Raw genomic sequence first — 15301 nt, 5'->3', positions numbered from 1 at the left:
TTCTAAGATCACATCCAGTCCCTGTATGGCAGGGTTGAGATTTAAATCTAAGTTAGGCGGATTCAGAGCCCATTCTTTTGTTTCTGCCATGTTAGATGTGGGGAATGATTCTTGGTCTTAGCATATTGCCCATTCGGTTGTGGATTAATAGCCCATTGTATTAAGGCATTTCTGTTACTGCAGTAGTCATATCAGCATAATACACAGATGGTGCTTTTTCTGAAAGAACATGCTTATGTATATTAAAATACAAACCCAGTGAAAGACTTTTTAAAGCAAGCTGAAATATCTCTATTTCAGAACCAACCAATATATTTATATTTATATAAGTAAATATATTTTTATTTTATTTTTATATTTCAAATGAATTATTTATATAACATATATAAACTTTATAAATTCAGAGGTCATATTTTGTGCTAGACTTGTCTGTCTGAATTCAACACAGAGTTCAGATTAGTGAGCCAGTTTGCATATGACCACTCTGGGTCCTGTGATCCTCAGGGCTTGCTTTTCCAATTGCTTGTCGTCTGGGTAGAATACAGGTTTCCTGTGGCTTCCAAGAACGTGTGTGTGTGCTTGTTTGAAATGGCAGAGTTGAACACAGAGAAGTTAAAAAGGAGCTATTCTGTTTTCTTGTTCATTAGATGAGCCTAAGTTCCTTATAGATGGGGATTGTTGAATTGCTGGAAACCAGCCCTGGTTGCCTCTGTGCAGACCAGCTATTGTGGAGTTAAAACACCCTTAAAAAAAATCGGCATTCCTAGGCTACAGCAGCTGCCAGAGCTGCACTTAGTTGACATAATACTTAGGTTGATTTTCTTTAATCATGTATTTATAGTAGAAGAGATAAAGGAATTGAAGTGTGGTCATAATTTGCTTCTACAAAAAAAATCTCAGAATCTTTAGTGAAATAAAAGAATGGGATCCTAGTTGTGAAATGGTAGGACTGAAAAGATGGAGACTTTTGCAAAAGTAGATTTTGTCATGGGCAGTAGATTTCCCAAAGACTCTGGTCTCCCATGGTTCTGTTGCTAGGATAAAGCCTTTTGCATTGCCGCTTGGAGAAGCTTTTATTTGAGTTAAATTCAGACTTCTTGGTATGTCACCTGACAGTCTTGTGGTTTCAGATGAATATGGTTCATTGCTATTATTAACCTGAGTTGGCTGTTGTGCATAACTGGAGTTTTTAGGGATTTTGAAAAGTGAAACTGTGTAAGAGAAACAGAAATGTCACTAATGTACAGTTTAACTTGTTATTTTCAAATATTGTTAGCCTCAGAATCAGCCTAAATGTAGTTATAAATTTGGTAGTAAGTTTGCTTCAAAATATCTGAATCAAAAATTTAAATGCTGAGGCTTTTATGTATACTTATTTTATGAAAAGTAGATTAAAACTGTGATAAATTTAATTAGAAGGGCTTCTTGAGAATGTTTTAAGCATGTAGGTTTTATTATTTTAAATATGTAATTTATAAATACTATATTTTAGTCATTGGTATTTTTGTGTCTTATTCTGTTTGTCATTCACTGCTCTTTNCGTATACATATATATGTAAAATTTAAATTAAAAACTTGATATTTTATTAATTTATTAATTATAATCTATTTTTTATAATCTTATTTTTATAGTTAATATTATTCTTTAATTCAGATATGGGCCTAGATTTCTTCTGGTAATGTTTTTAATGCTCTGTGAACATCTTAACTATGTGTCCCAGTTAGTCATTTATGACTGGAATTAAAAAATCTGAATTAGCAGTGAATTTAGATGAAGGTACATTGTTTTTATATTTTAAATGAATTCTACTATGAAGTTTAAAAGTATCTTTTCAATATGCATAACTCAGTTGAATAACTTGGATACTGGCCCTTTGAATTGTTTAACTCATTTTAACATTCTTTTGGGGCTCTACTGCTGTTTCTTAATTTCTCAAGTATATAGAATTAATGTCAGAGAGTTAAAAACCACATAGGTCAGGGATATTTCAATTAGGTGTATGTGATGCTGAAAAATAGTAAGTAACTCTTATAGTAGATGTGATATATGATATCATTTTATTATAGTATAGAAATTTACTCTTGCTGAGGTTCCATTTCAACAAGAATTCATGGTATAGATTATTTTTTTCTTTTTTTTAAAAAAAATATATATTTTACAAATAGTTTATTGTCAAGTTGGTTTCCATATAACACCCAGTGCTCATCCCCACAAGTGCCCTCCTCCATGCCCATCCCCCCCCCCATGAGTCCTCAGTTTGTTCTCAGCATTCAAGAGTCTCTCATGGTTTGCCTCTCTCTCTTTCCCCCACCATTTCTCCCTTTCTTCTCCCCCATGGTCCTCCATTAGGTTCCTCCTAATCCTCCTATTCATGCAAACATATGATATTTGTCCTTTTCTGCCTGACTTATTTCGCTCAGCGTAACACCCTCAAGGTCCATCCATGTTGCTACACATGGCCAGATTTCATTCTTTCTCATTGCCATGGTATAGATTATTAATTTGTTTACTTTGAAATACTTTTTGTAAAATTTTAACTTCATGTATATGACTTTATACATGTTAGATTGGGGGTAAGTATAAATGGATTTGGGGATCTTTAAGGCTGGTAACAGTTTATATTTTTACTTTATGTATAATAATGTATATTTTCACTTTATATTATATATAATATATTTTACTGTGTATATAATGATATGTTTTTATATTATTTTTCACAAACTAGTAATACCTAGTTTGGTAAAATGATGACGGTAATCCTACAGCCAAGTAGTTGACTATAGTTTTCTTTTTTTAAAAAATTTTTTTAATGTTTTATTTATTTCTAGGAGGGAGAGAGAGAGAGAGAGACAGCGTGAGCAGGGGAGGGTCAGAGACAGAGGGAGTCACAGACTCTGAAACAGGCTCCAGGCTCTGAGCTGGCAGTCAGCACAGAGCCCGACGCGGGGCTCGAACCCATGAACCGCGAGATCATGACCTAAGCGAAAGTCAGACGCTTAACCGACTAAGCCACCCAGGCACCCAGTTGACTATAGTCTTCATTAAAATGTAAATGACACACATTAGGATTTCATCAATATTCAAGGTTTAATTGAATTCACTGCGATTTAAGATAAACAGATTAAAGGTTATCTAGTGTTACTATACTGTTTAGTTTATTAAAACATAATTGGAGAAAAATTCTTGGGTATAAACAGCTTATGTAAAAATTAAGATTTTTTGGATAGGAAAAGGCCTAAACTGATAACCCATTTCTTTGGAACTGAGATTAACATATAAATCATGGGATTATTTTTCTGTTAGGTTAGAGAATTTTAATTCCTTTGAGAGAGAAATAATTAGAAACATACAGTTTCCTGGGTGAAGTAGGTAATGGGGATTAAGGAGTGCACTTGTAATGAGCCATTGGTGTTATACGGAATTGTTGAATTGCTTTATTGTACACCTGAAACTAATGTAATGCTCTATGTTAACTATATTGGAATTTTTAAAAAGAACATTAGCTTCTTGAATTGAAATGGTACTTCCTGATACAGTCATTCATTCACTCACTTGTTAAGGAAATTAATTGGAGGTACATTATATTCTTTATCTCTCTCAGCTTCTCATAGTACTTATTAAGATACTGAAATATGAAAAACCAAATCAATATATAAAGTAAAATTTGTGATTATCAAGTTACCAATCTGGGAGGAATTTTCACTGTTTACAAAATCAGTTTAAATTCTGTTGAAAAGAAGGGTGCCTGGGTGGCTCAGTCCGTTAGTGTCAGACTTCAGCTCAGGTTATGATCTGATTTCTTGTGAGTTTGAGCCCAGCATCAGGCTCTGTGCTGAAAGCTCAGAGCCTGGAGCATGCTTCAAATTTTGTGTTCCTGTCTGTCTTTGTCCTTTCTCTGCTCGTGCTCTCTCTGTCTTTCTCTCTCTCTCTCAAAAATCAATAAACATTAAAAAGTTTTTTTTAGTACTCTTCAAAAGCAGAATTGGTACAATTAATGATGCCTTGTCACTGATAATCCTTTCTTAAGAAAATGTATTTGGTTTTATTTTATTATTATTTTTAATGTTTTTATTCATTTCTGAGAGAGAGAGAGACATCATGAGCAGGGGAGGGTCAGAGAGAGACGGAGATACAGAATCTGAAACAGTCTCCAGGCTCTGAGCTGGCTGTCAGCACAGAGCCAGACACAGGGCTCCAACCCACGAACCATGAGATCATGACCTGAGCTGAAGTCGGACGCTTAACCGACTGAGCCACCCAGGCTCCCCTACCATGTTTATTTTCTATTACCATTCTTTGAAAGTGTCAGATAAAAAACCTGCAGAGCAGATAGGCTAACATAAACTATGAATAACATCTGTGTAGAGTCTTAAAATAGTTTGTGGTTTATTGAGTAGTTTTCTTACTAATGTTTAAATTAATGTTAAGCTGAACACACTAGCTTAATACTGAGGAAAGTTTTGCTATAGTGTACAGATAATTTTTGTGAATGGTGATGGTATGCTTATCAGTGTTAATGATTTGGCTTAGTTATGTCTTCAGTTAAACTTTAATGAAAAGAGGCAACACAATTAAGTAGAAAGCATAGTAGATTAGATATCAAAGATTAGGTTTTGGTATAATAAAAGGTTGTGCCATACTGTTTGTGAATACCAGTGAAAGGTAGAGATGGGAGTGAAAGGAAGTGGGAGACCAGACAGCCTAACCAGAACAGTGACACTAGGCAGGTCATTTTTGCTTCTCTTTCACTTTTTTCATTTGAAAACTGAATAAATTTAAGATTACCGTCACCATTTACAATTATTTGCCTATTAAAGGAGTCACTTTGGGGTTATTGTGTTTAATACATTCTCTGAGTAGATTTCAAATAGAATTAATTTGTCAGGCACCTTTTTGAAAACAGATCAATTTAGTCAGTTTCAGTTCAGAGTGTCTATTAATTTCAGGATTCACAACTTTTTTCCATTATAGGATAAAGGAAATCATAACTCTGTCAGCAAACCCTCTCCATTTCAGGCACTTAATCTTATGAATCACAGATCTTTTTCCAGATAACTTTTTTTTTTTTTTTTAACATTTGCCTTTTTTGAGAGACACAGAGAGGCAGACTGGGAGCAGGGGAGGGGCAGAGAGAGAGAGGGAGACATAGAATCCAAAGCAGGCTCCACGTTCTGAGCTGTCAGCATAGAGCCCAGTGTGGGGCTCCACCTCATGAACCATGAGATCATGGCTTGAGATGAAGTCGGATGCTCAACCAGCTGAGCCCATGGTTTCCAGATAACTTTTGATCAGATTTTTTTTTAAGGACTTCTGTTGTCAGACCACAACAACTTCACACAAGATTTCTATTTAAATATAAAGCTGTGTTATTTCCATCTCTGTTATTCAGGCATATCCCACAGTCTGAGCCCTGTAGGTATTGATCCTTCTTCGTGTCTCCATCCTTCCCTTCCCCATCTCTTAATGCCTGTGCTGCCTTTTCTCTGCACCATTTAGAATTCCTTCTTTGTGTTTTCATTTTCTTTGCAATTTCTCCACATTTTTGCTATCACAGGTCATAATTTCTCCTTTTGCCCTTTCAGTACGGGATATTTATTTTTCCACACACTATCCAATACTGGCCATAGAAACTTGGCCCCTACTATTGCTTGGAGATTGTTCTTGCCCTCTCATGAAAACCTCTTCTTTTCAGAGGTCTTTGCTATAGGGCCCCACTTTGCTCTGTTTCGTTGGTGGCATCCACTGCTGACCTTCTACCAGATGGCTCCCTGGTATTTTTCAAGAACTTTGACGTTTAGGTGATAGTGTTTCTTTCCTGATCGCTTTGTACCATCATCGTGGACAACTCACACATCTAACATTCTGGCTTCACAGTACCTTTTCTTACTGTCTTTCTCTTACTCTCTACCTTGATCTGTTCTTAGCTCTGCCTTGAGCCTAACTATGAACTGACTCTGCTCTCTTTTTGGGATGCTCCTGTTCTGACTACAACTTTATATCCTTTATTCTCTCACATAGATTTGCTCTCTAACTTCATTGAGACTACTGTTTTTTGTTTTTTTCTTCCTTCTATTACCTCCATCCTCACCATGTTTCCTGTGTTGATATGTCCAGAATTTCTTTCTCAATATCAGTCTTAACAGCCTTGCCCCTGGTTTTCTATTGGAGCTACTTACAAAATTTCCTGTTAAATCCACTGTCTACTTTTGCCCCTTCCATACCTAGGTTCACTTGTGATAATTTAGAAAACTAGTCCTGTCACAGATTTATGATTTTTAGCTTAGCTGGCTTGACAGTGCTCTGGCTTATGCTTTTCTTAAGTTAGCACCCCCCCCCCTTTTGTTTTTGATGACTTTGTCAGACCTTTATCTCTCAAACCCTATACCCCAGTTTAGGCCACACATCTCATATATACTTAGGTACATGCTTGACTTCTACTTTTCAGAAAAAACAAAAGTGATCAGTATAAATGCATAGTTTCTTCTCTTCAACCTGAAAGCCTATCCCCATTAATTTTCATTTGTAGACCCTTTTTTTTTCCTGCCTCAGTAAATGCACGGTGTAGTTCATTAGCCTTACCCAGAATACTGTGTGCTAACTTGTTTGGAATCAGTCCAACAGTTTTCTCTGGTTGCTTTTAGACTGTTGCTGATGCCTCCCCATAAATCTGGAAATACATACATTTAAGTGTATACCCTTTTTGGATAGAAAGATAGGCAGATAAAAGGAAATTTTATATATATAAAAATATGTGTGTAGATCTATCTTCATTTTTTTTCCTTTAAGAAAAAGCCTCTTGTAGCTTTACCTACCCGTCTGGGTGACCATAGACCTTGGTTGCCCAAGATGATCTCAGTTTACTATAGTGTGTTTAGGGTCCTCCTTTACTTTCAAGTCTCTGCAGTTTACATGGTGAATTATGTGGCCACATTATTCCTGTCTCTTCCCTTTTCACAGGGAAACCTTTCAAATAACACATATTTATTACCTTAATGGTCTCAGCTCTTTTCTCTCAATTCTATTCCCGTTCCTATGTGATTACCCCCACCCCACCCCACTTCTCCACTGAAAGGGTCCTTTGCAAGAGTACCAAAGGCCCCAAAATGCCAGATTGCGTGGACACTTTTAAGTCTTTATAAATTTTGGCTTTTGGTACTGTACAGTATTCCTTTATCTTAGTTTTCTTGACTTTTTAAAAAATTTTCTTTGACTTTTCAAATAACATTTTACCATAGGTTTTCTCTTTTCTCTCTAGTGGTCTGTCTTTGCTGATCTTCCCTGACTTCTCTGCTTCTTTTCTCCCTATCCTTTAATTATTGCCATGTCCTAAAATTCTAGTTTATTGGTTCTTCACTTTCTTTTCTCTCTTCAACAGTTATGTTCTTCCTAAATGGTTTCACTACCAAGTATGTGTCAGTAACTCCTGTGTCCAAAACTCTAGTCTCAACTTTCTTCATGTGTTCCAGACCATTTTTTCATCAGTCTGTTGGATGCTTTTCTGCAGCTGTGTTTTAGACTCCTTAAACTCAATTTATTTATGTCCTTATCCCAAACTTGCTTTCCTCCTATGTTCTCCACCTTGGTTAATGGTATCTGTTTTCATCAAATTGGAAATCTGGGAGTCAGCCATCCTCTTCCCTCACTCCCCATATACAGTCTCTCAGGTCGTATCTCTCTGTCTCCTAAATAATATCTAGCTCTGTCCCTTTCTTCCTGTCTTCATTGCTGTTGTTTTGTGAGTTTATAACATTATTCTTACCTCTAGACCTCCCACTCTCATCACTTTCCCAAGTTTCTGTCAGTGTGATTTTCTGAAATGCACAAATGATCTTGTCACCTATTGTTTGACACCCTTGTTTACTCACTGCCTGAATGATGAGGTTCTTTGGTGTTTCTGTGAAGTGCTTCTGAGTTTTGATCTGGCACCAGCCTGTCTTTGTAGCTCTGCTTATTGCTTCACTGCACACTCCTGAGCTAGAGTCACTATGAATTACGACACATGTGGTTTCTTCTTTAAGCAAAGAGAATGGTAAGCTTTAAGTAGTATTTCCTGCTTAATCTATAGTACAGAAGAATCGTTAAGATCCTGTGCTCTAGAGACATACTGTCTGAAATCTAAACTCAGCTTTGCCATTTTTAGTAGGTAGCTGTGTCATTTTGGGCAGGTTACTTAACCTCTCCCTGCCTTAGTTTTCTTACCTATAAGATAGGAATAGAGTTGTTATGAAGATCAAATGAATTGATGCTGTGAAGATTAAATAAATTAATACACATAATGCACTTAGAATAGCAGTTGGTGTATAATAGAAAATATGTGTTAACTTTTATTTGTTATTTATTGTGTATCATTTATTATTAATTTTTAGTGAGTCCTTACTGACCTCCCTATGCAAATGTCTTATCTAGATTTTTTTTACATCAGCATAGACTAAATCAGATTGATAAATTGATTATTTTTCTATTAGACGTGAGCCTTCTCATGGTATAGTCATCTTTTCTTTTCATGCTTAGTGAATGCTTTTAAGTCAGTGAGAGACTATATGGATTAAGAATATGACAACACAAATATTCTACGGCCATACCACCCTGAACGCGCCCGATCTTGTCTGACAACACAAATATTCCCAGCACCTGGCATTGTGCTTTCAGTGTGGTAAATGTTTAATATCTCTGTTTTAATGACATGTCGGTAATGTGAATATATAGTTTGGTTACATACAGTGTTGGGTTTTTTCTCCCCCTGTAATCCTCTTCAATTTTTAAATTTATTTTTATTATTTTTAAATCCTCTTCTTTTTTAAAATTGAGGTATAGTAGTGCGTGGGTGGCTCAGTTGGTTAGGCTTCCGACTTCGGCTCAGGTCATGATCTCACAGTTCGTGAGTTTGAGCCCTGGGTCACGCTCTCTGCTGACAGCTCAGAGTCTGAAGCCTGCTTCAGATTCTGTTTCCCTCTCTCTCTGCCTCTCCTCTGCTCCCGCTGTCTCTCTCTCTGTCTCTCAGTAATAAACAAACATTAAAATTATAAAAAAATTAAAATTGAGGTACAATTTACATAAAATGTACATCATTCCAAGTGTACAGTGTGATTAATTTTGAAAAATGTATACATATACTTGTTTATCTAAAACCCTGGTAAAGATCTAGAATATTGCAGTTGCTCTGTAAAGTTCCTTCATGCAATTTTTCTAGTCCATTCCCCTTGCCCCCCAACCTCTGACCAATCAGTTTTGATTTCTATCAGCATGGGTGAGTTTTATCTGTTCTAGAACTAAATATACATGAAATTAACCATATGTATGCTTCTGGGGCAGGTGGCTCAGTTGGCCAAGTGTCCAACTTTGGCTTAGGTCGTGATCACATGGCCTTTGAGTTTAAACCTCATGTTGGGCTCTGTGCTGACTGCTCAGAGCCTGGGGCCTGCTTCAGATTGTGTCTCCTCCTATCTCTGTCCCTCCCCGGCTCAAACTCTGTTTCTCAAAAATAAATAAATGTTAAAAAAATTAAACAAAAACAATATGTATGCCTCTTTGTTTGGATTTTTTCTTTTAACAATGTTTTTAGAGTTCATCTATGTTATTGTATTATCAGTGGTTCATTCCTTGTTATTTTGGAGTAGTATTTCATTGTAGAAATGTGTAGTGTAGGTTGTTTATCCATTCTCCCATTAATGGTCATTTAGACTGTTCCCAGTTGCTATTATGAATAAAACTGGAGGGGACATTTCTGTGAACATGTATTTTTATTTCTGTTGTCAAATACCTATGAGAATAATTGCTGGGTCATAGCTGCCAAATAATTTTACAAAATGGTTGTTTCCTTTTACACTCTTACCAACAGTGCATGAGGATTCCAGGTGTTTTGTATTCTTAGCATCAACTGGTGTATTAGTCTGTTTATTTTTAGCTATTTTAGTAGTTTTGGGGGGTTCTAAAAGCAAAAAATTTGCATTTCTCTGATGATTGGTACTGATAGCATCTTTTCCATGTGCTTTTGATCATTCATTATTCACATACATACTTACATAAAATGGTCTGGTCTTTTAATCCCATTTTAAAATTGGTTTGTAGGAGTTCTTTGTATAGGCTGTTCACAGATCCTTTCCTCATTATGTACATTTGAAATACTTTCTTCCAGTTTATGGCTGGTCCCCCTTTTTTTTTTTTAACTCTCTCTTTTGATATGTAGGTTTTAAATTTTTATGTGGTCCAAATTATCAATTTTTCATTTATTTATATATTCAAGTTTATTTACTTATTTTGAGAGGGAGAGAGCACAAGTGAAGGAGAGACAGAGTGATGGAGAGACAGAATCCCAAGCAGGTTCTGCGTCGTCAGCACACATCCTAGTGTAGGGCTTGAACTCAAGGACTGTGAAATTGTGACCTGAGCTGAGCCGAGATTAAGAGTTGTATGCTTGGGGTGCCTGGGTGGCTTAGTCGGTTAAGCGTCCGACTTTCGCTTAGGTCATGATCTCGCGGTTCGTGGGTTCGAGCCCCGCATCCGGCTCTGTGCTGACTGCCAGCTCAGAGCCTGGAGCCTGTTTCAGTCTGTGACTCCCTCTCTCTCTGACCCTCCCCTGCTCATGCTGTCTCTCTCTCTCTCCTAGGAATAAATAAAAATATTAAAAAAAAAAAAGTTGTATGCTTAACTGACTAATTACTTGGGATTATGTAGTTTTACTTATGTGCTTACTAATGTGCTTGGATCTAGGAATTAAAAGATGAGGGGCACCTGCGTGGCTCAGTAGGTTAATAACGGTCTGACTCTTGATTTCAGCTCAGGTCATGTTTCATGGTTTCATGAGTTTGAGCCCCAGAGAATCTCTTTGGGATTCTCTCTCTCCCTCTCTCTCTCTGCGCCTGTCCTGCTTGTGCTGTCCTTTTCTTTCTCTGAATAAATAAATAAACTTAAAAAAGAAAAAAACCTAAGATGAGTAAGCTTTCCCTACAGAGAGCTTTCTTTCTAGTGGAAGAAAATGTAAACAGTTAAAAAGTACAGTGTGGAAAATACTACTAGATTTCTAAGCCAAAATCAGTGTAATCTCAAAAGTAAGCAGCATAACTCTGCTCGTGGAATTACTAAAGAGCTTCCACAGGGGTGACAAATATTTAAGCTAGATCTTTTAGAATGAGTGGGAATTTTGCCAAGGTGGTTGAGGATATTTCAGGTGGAGGTAACTTGTACAAAGGCATGGAACTGTGAAATTGTGTGGTATGTCTTTGAACCTTTGAGATCAGTGTTTTGATATCCTGGGTAACATGAAATAAGTCGGGAAAGGTAGATCAGGGCCAGATTTTGATCATTTTTACATCTAAGAAAAGGAATTTAGATTTTATTCTTTGTGTGTCTTGAAATCACAGGGGATTAGATGAATGAGATGGCAGCCACTGCTCATTCAAGGTCTGTTGGAATAACCTCACATTTAGCAAAGCCTAAGTTTTCATTTTCCTCATAAAATTTTGTCCAGATAGGCACTTAAAAAAGTAAATATACCTTGCTGACTCACACAGCATTTCCTTACTACCATATTCTGTCACAGTTTATTGATTCCTTGTTTTGATTTCTTCATTTCTTCAGTTATTTATCTGACGTTATAATGTCCATTTATTTCTTTACTTTGCTACTGCTGTATCTTGCTGCCAGAGCAGGTTCTTACTTATCTCACCCTAATCAATGCTTGGCACTTGGTAGGCACATACTCGTATTAAATGAATGAATGAATTATCCATTCTAATAGTTAACATCTTAAACCTCTAATATCTTAAATCTAGTATTCTATCCTATTGTGATGGTTTTCTATTCCTTGTCTTCCTGCCTCCCCCCTATGGCTCTTCATATTATTCCAGCACTTTGACCCGACTGCCTTCATTTTCTTCTAATCTGTTAGCTCCCCCATCCTCACTTTCTTACCTAACTAGCATAGATTCCACTGTCCGTCATTCCAGGTATATTTTTGTCAGTGTTTTGCTCCATCTCTGAGACTCCCCTTTGTTTTTTTCATATTTCCCTAGCATAATCCTTACCTTGGCTCAATCTGATCCAAATTCAAGAACAGGAGTGTTTGTTAGAGAAAATGACCTAACTGTGTAGTTGGTGGCAGGTATATATTCATAGTCTTAAACAATGTGTAGACTTCCTGAATTGCTCAGAAACCTTATGTTTCCTAGTTATCACAGTTTTTATTCCCACATCATTGTTCTCTATTTTACTCTCTATTTCTCCCACATTTTATAACTTTTCTTTTGCTTCCCTTCATCTACTTTACAAAGAAAATAGAGCTCTTAAAATGAATTTTCTCAGCATCTTTCCTTTATATTTACAGTGTTTTCTATATTCATGTCCATCTTTGCCTCCTTTATTTCCATCCCAGTGTATGGGTTATCCATAGGTATTGTACTCTGTACCTGTCCAACTCTGTTTCTTTGGAGGCCTTGCTTTATCACTAATCGTTTTTCTTCCACTTCATATTCTTTGTTTGTAAATATGTTCAGATGTGTCCTTTTTAATAACAAAAAACTGTCACTCCATGATTTCTTTCCTTTGTTTCTTTGACACTTATCCTAAATTCAGTATTTTCTCTGTTCCTATTCATTGTTCAATACTCTGCAATCTGTAGAATTTCCTTACAAGTTTCCTTGCCATGGTCCCCAATACTTCTTTGTTCTAAAACTAGTGGGTGCTCTTTAGTGACTGCTCTGGTATTTCTCCTTCCTCTCTAAAATGTTTTTTCTGGTTTCCTCTTACCTCTGTGTTGGTATATTCTTTTATAGTTTCTTTTGCATAATAGCAGACTGCACTTTGGTAAATCAGTTCTTAATATAGATGTTTACTAAGGATTAGACAGGAGAAAATTAAAATTATATTTACTGTCAAGAATTTGAAATGTAGATATTTTATGTTGCCAGTTATGGGTCATTTAAGATGCATTGATAAGGTTAGTGTTATGGCTCTCTTTGGAAGATGAAGCACCTCCATCAGGAGTTGTCACTGATGGATTGAAAGGAATTGACTGTTCAGCCTGACATTAAATAACAACAAACAGCCCCTGGAATAGCAGTTAGTGACTGTCCCATCAGTTGTAGTGTATTCAGTTCACTAGACAGGTATCTTTACCATACAGTTTGTTGTTTTCTCTCTTTCTCTCTTTGCTCTTAACTCACTTCATTAATTTTTAATTATGACAAAGAATGCATATGTAAATGTACATAAAACAAATGAAGTGGCTTTTTATGCTCTAGAATGAATATTGATATAAGCACTGCCCAGTCTAAAAATAGAACGTAGTGCCCAGCCTACCTGGTATATGCCTTCCTGGTTATACCACCACCACCTCTAACCTTATCCCCAGAGGTAACCACTCTCAAAGTTTTGAAGCTATCACTTCGTTTTCCTTATAGTTTTAAAAACTAAATAAGCATCTCTCTATAAAGCTTTACCTGATTTAAACTTTGTGTAAATGGAAAAATATAGTAACTGTGTGTGTGTGTGTGTGTTGTGTGTGTGTGAGTGTGTTATTGTCTGATTTCATTTGCTCAGGGTTGATCTATATTTTTGCCTGTAGCTGAAGTTCATTGTATTTGTTATGTCTGAAAAAAAATATATTATTTTGAGAGGGACAGAGACAGTGTGAGCAGGGAAGGGACAGATGAAATTCTTATATGAAGTTTGTGTGAGTAAAAACTGGCTCAATATATAATATATATATATTTTCATAGTTTGAATATACCATAATATGTTTATCCATTCTACTTTAGATGAACATTTGCATTGTTTCCATAACAGTGCTGTTACGAAGATTATTGTGTAATGGCATGGCATGGAATTGCTTGTAAAACTAAAAACTCAGTTTTACTAAATTTTGTATGTTTATTATATATATTTTGAGGGGTGCCTGGGGGCTCATTTGGTTGAGTGTCCAACTCTTGATTTTGGCTCAAGTCATGATTTTACAGTTGTAGGATCAAGCCCTGCATCAGGCTCAGTGCTGAGCATGGCACCTGCTTAAGAGTTTCCTTTGTTCTCTGCCCCTTCTCTGCTCATACTGTCTCTCTCTGTCTTAAAATAAATAAACTATAAAAACATCCAAACTTGATTGGGAAGGTTCACTGGAGCATCATGGGAGTTGGATATAGAAGTTTAGAAAAAGTCTACTTGCCAGGGTGCCTGAGTGGCTCAGTTGGTTAAGTGTCTGACTTGATTTCAGCTTGTGTCATGATCTCACGATTCGTGAGTTTGAGCCCTGTGATGGGCTCTGTACTGTCACTGTGGAGCCTGCTTGAGATTTTCTCTCTCCTCTCTCTTTCTGCCCCTACCTCCACTTGTGCTTGCTTTCTCTCTCTCAAAATAAATAAACATTAAAAAATAAGAAAATAAAATAAAAAGCCATTCTCTAAGGAAATTGAGCCAGTTTTTACTCACACAAGCTTTAGATGAGAATTTCATCTGCATTTGCTTTCCTCAGTTTTTTCCTACTTACTATTTCCATAGGTATGCAGCTGCTGTTACTTAATATGAAAACTGTTTCTGTTTCTACATTTCTATGTAAAGAAGCAGAATAAAGGTGTTTAAAAATATGGGTTAACGTTACACCATCGGGGTCCATGCCATGAAACAATGTGTATTTTCATTACATTAAATGTGGTCACATATTTTTATTAAATTAACCATTTTTAGAGTCATATGGGATGACTGTATTTTACATACACTTTCCACAACTTTTGTTTTTTACTTTTTAATCTGAAATGTCATTGTCATATGAGTTCTTAGCCCTACACTAACTGGTGGTATTTAATAGAAAGAACTGCTATATATTCTATAGCAATAGCACAACTTAGGGTTTTATTATATAGGTTTTATTTCTAGGAATTTATGTATTTATTAGAGTAACTAATGGATCTTTATTTTTCTTTAAAGTTGGCCTTTGCCAGAGTTTGATCCAAGCCAAATTCGACTGATTGTGTATCAAGACTGTGAAAGACGAGGGAGAAATGTCTTGTTTGACTCCAGTGTTAAGAGAAAAAATGAGGACATAACAGTATCGGTGAGCATCATTATTAATTTGGTTGAAATTTAATGTCACATATTATAATTCAAGAAAGAAGGAGTAAAATTTCAATTATTGTACTTTTGTTTGTCATTATAAAACATCTTTATCATACTTTGAAAATTTAGAGCTGTAATTTTGAAAAATTTTAAATGAAAAAACTTAATTTGTTATCATTCTAGCAGAAGAGAGCATTTTAGTTTATTTATTTTTCTACATAATTGTATTGTGAGATATGATTAGAGCTCCGGAGATCC

At 36.0% G+C, this 15301-nt stretch overlaps 1 protein-coding gene across 2 annotated transcripts in view; it reads left to right on the top strand.

Moving 5' to 3' along the window:
- The window catches only part of FNIP1 (folliculin interacting protein 1), a 138544-nt gene that overhangs the window by 40542 nt on the left and 82701 nt on the right, over positions 1 to 15301 (top strand). For both annotated transcript variants that reach the window (XM_077768589.1, XM_077768588.1), the window contains exon 2: positions 14915 to 15041. In XM_077768589.1, coding sequence (XP_077624715.1) covers positions 14915 to 15041 — 127 coding nt within the window. The remainder of the gene's footprint in view (positions 1 to 14914; positions 15042 to 15301) is intronic.

Source organism: Crocuta crocuta, unplaced genomic scaffold (assembly GCF_008692635.1).
Source record: "Crocuta crocuta isolate KB4526 unplaced genomic scaffold, BGI_CrCroc_1.0 scaffold64, whole genome shotgun sequence".
Lineage (NCBI taxonomy): Eukaryota > Metazoa > Chordata > Mammalia > Carnivora > Hyaenidae > Crocuta > Crocuta crocuta.
The sequence above is the reverse complement of the archived record's forward strand: the minus strand, read 5'-3'. Positions and strand labels throughout refer to the sequence as shown.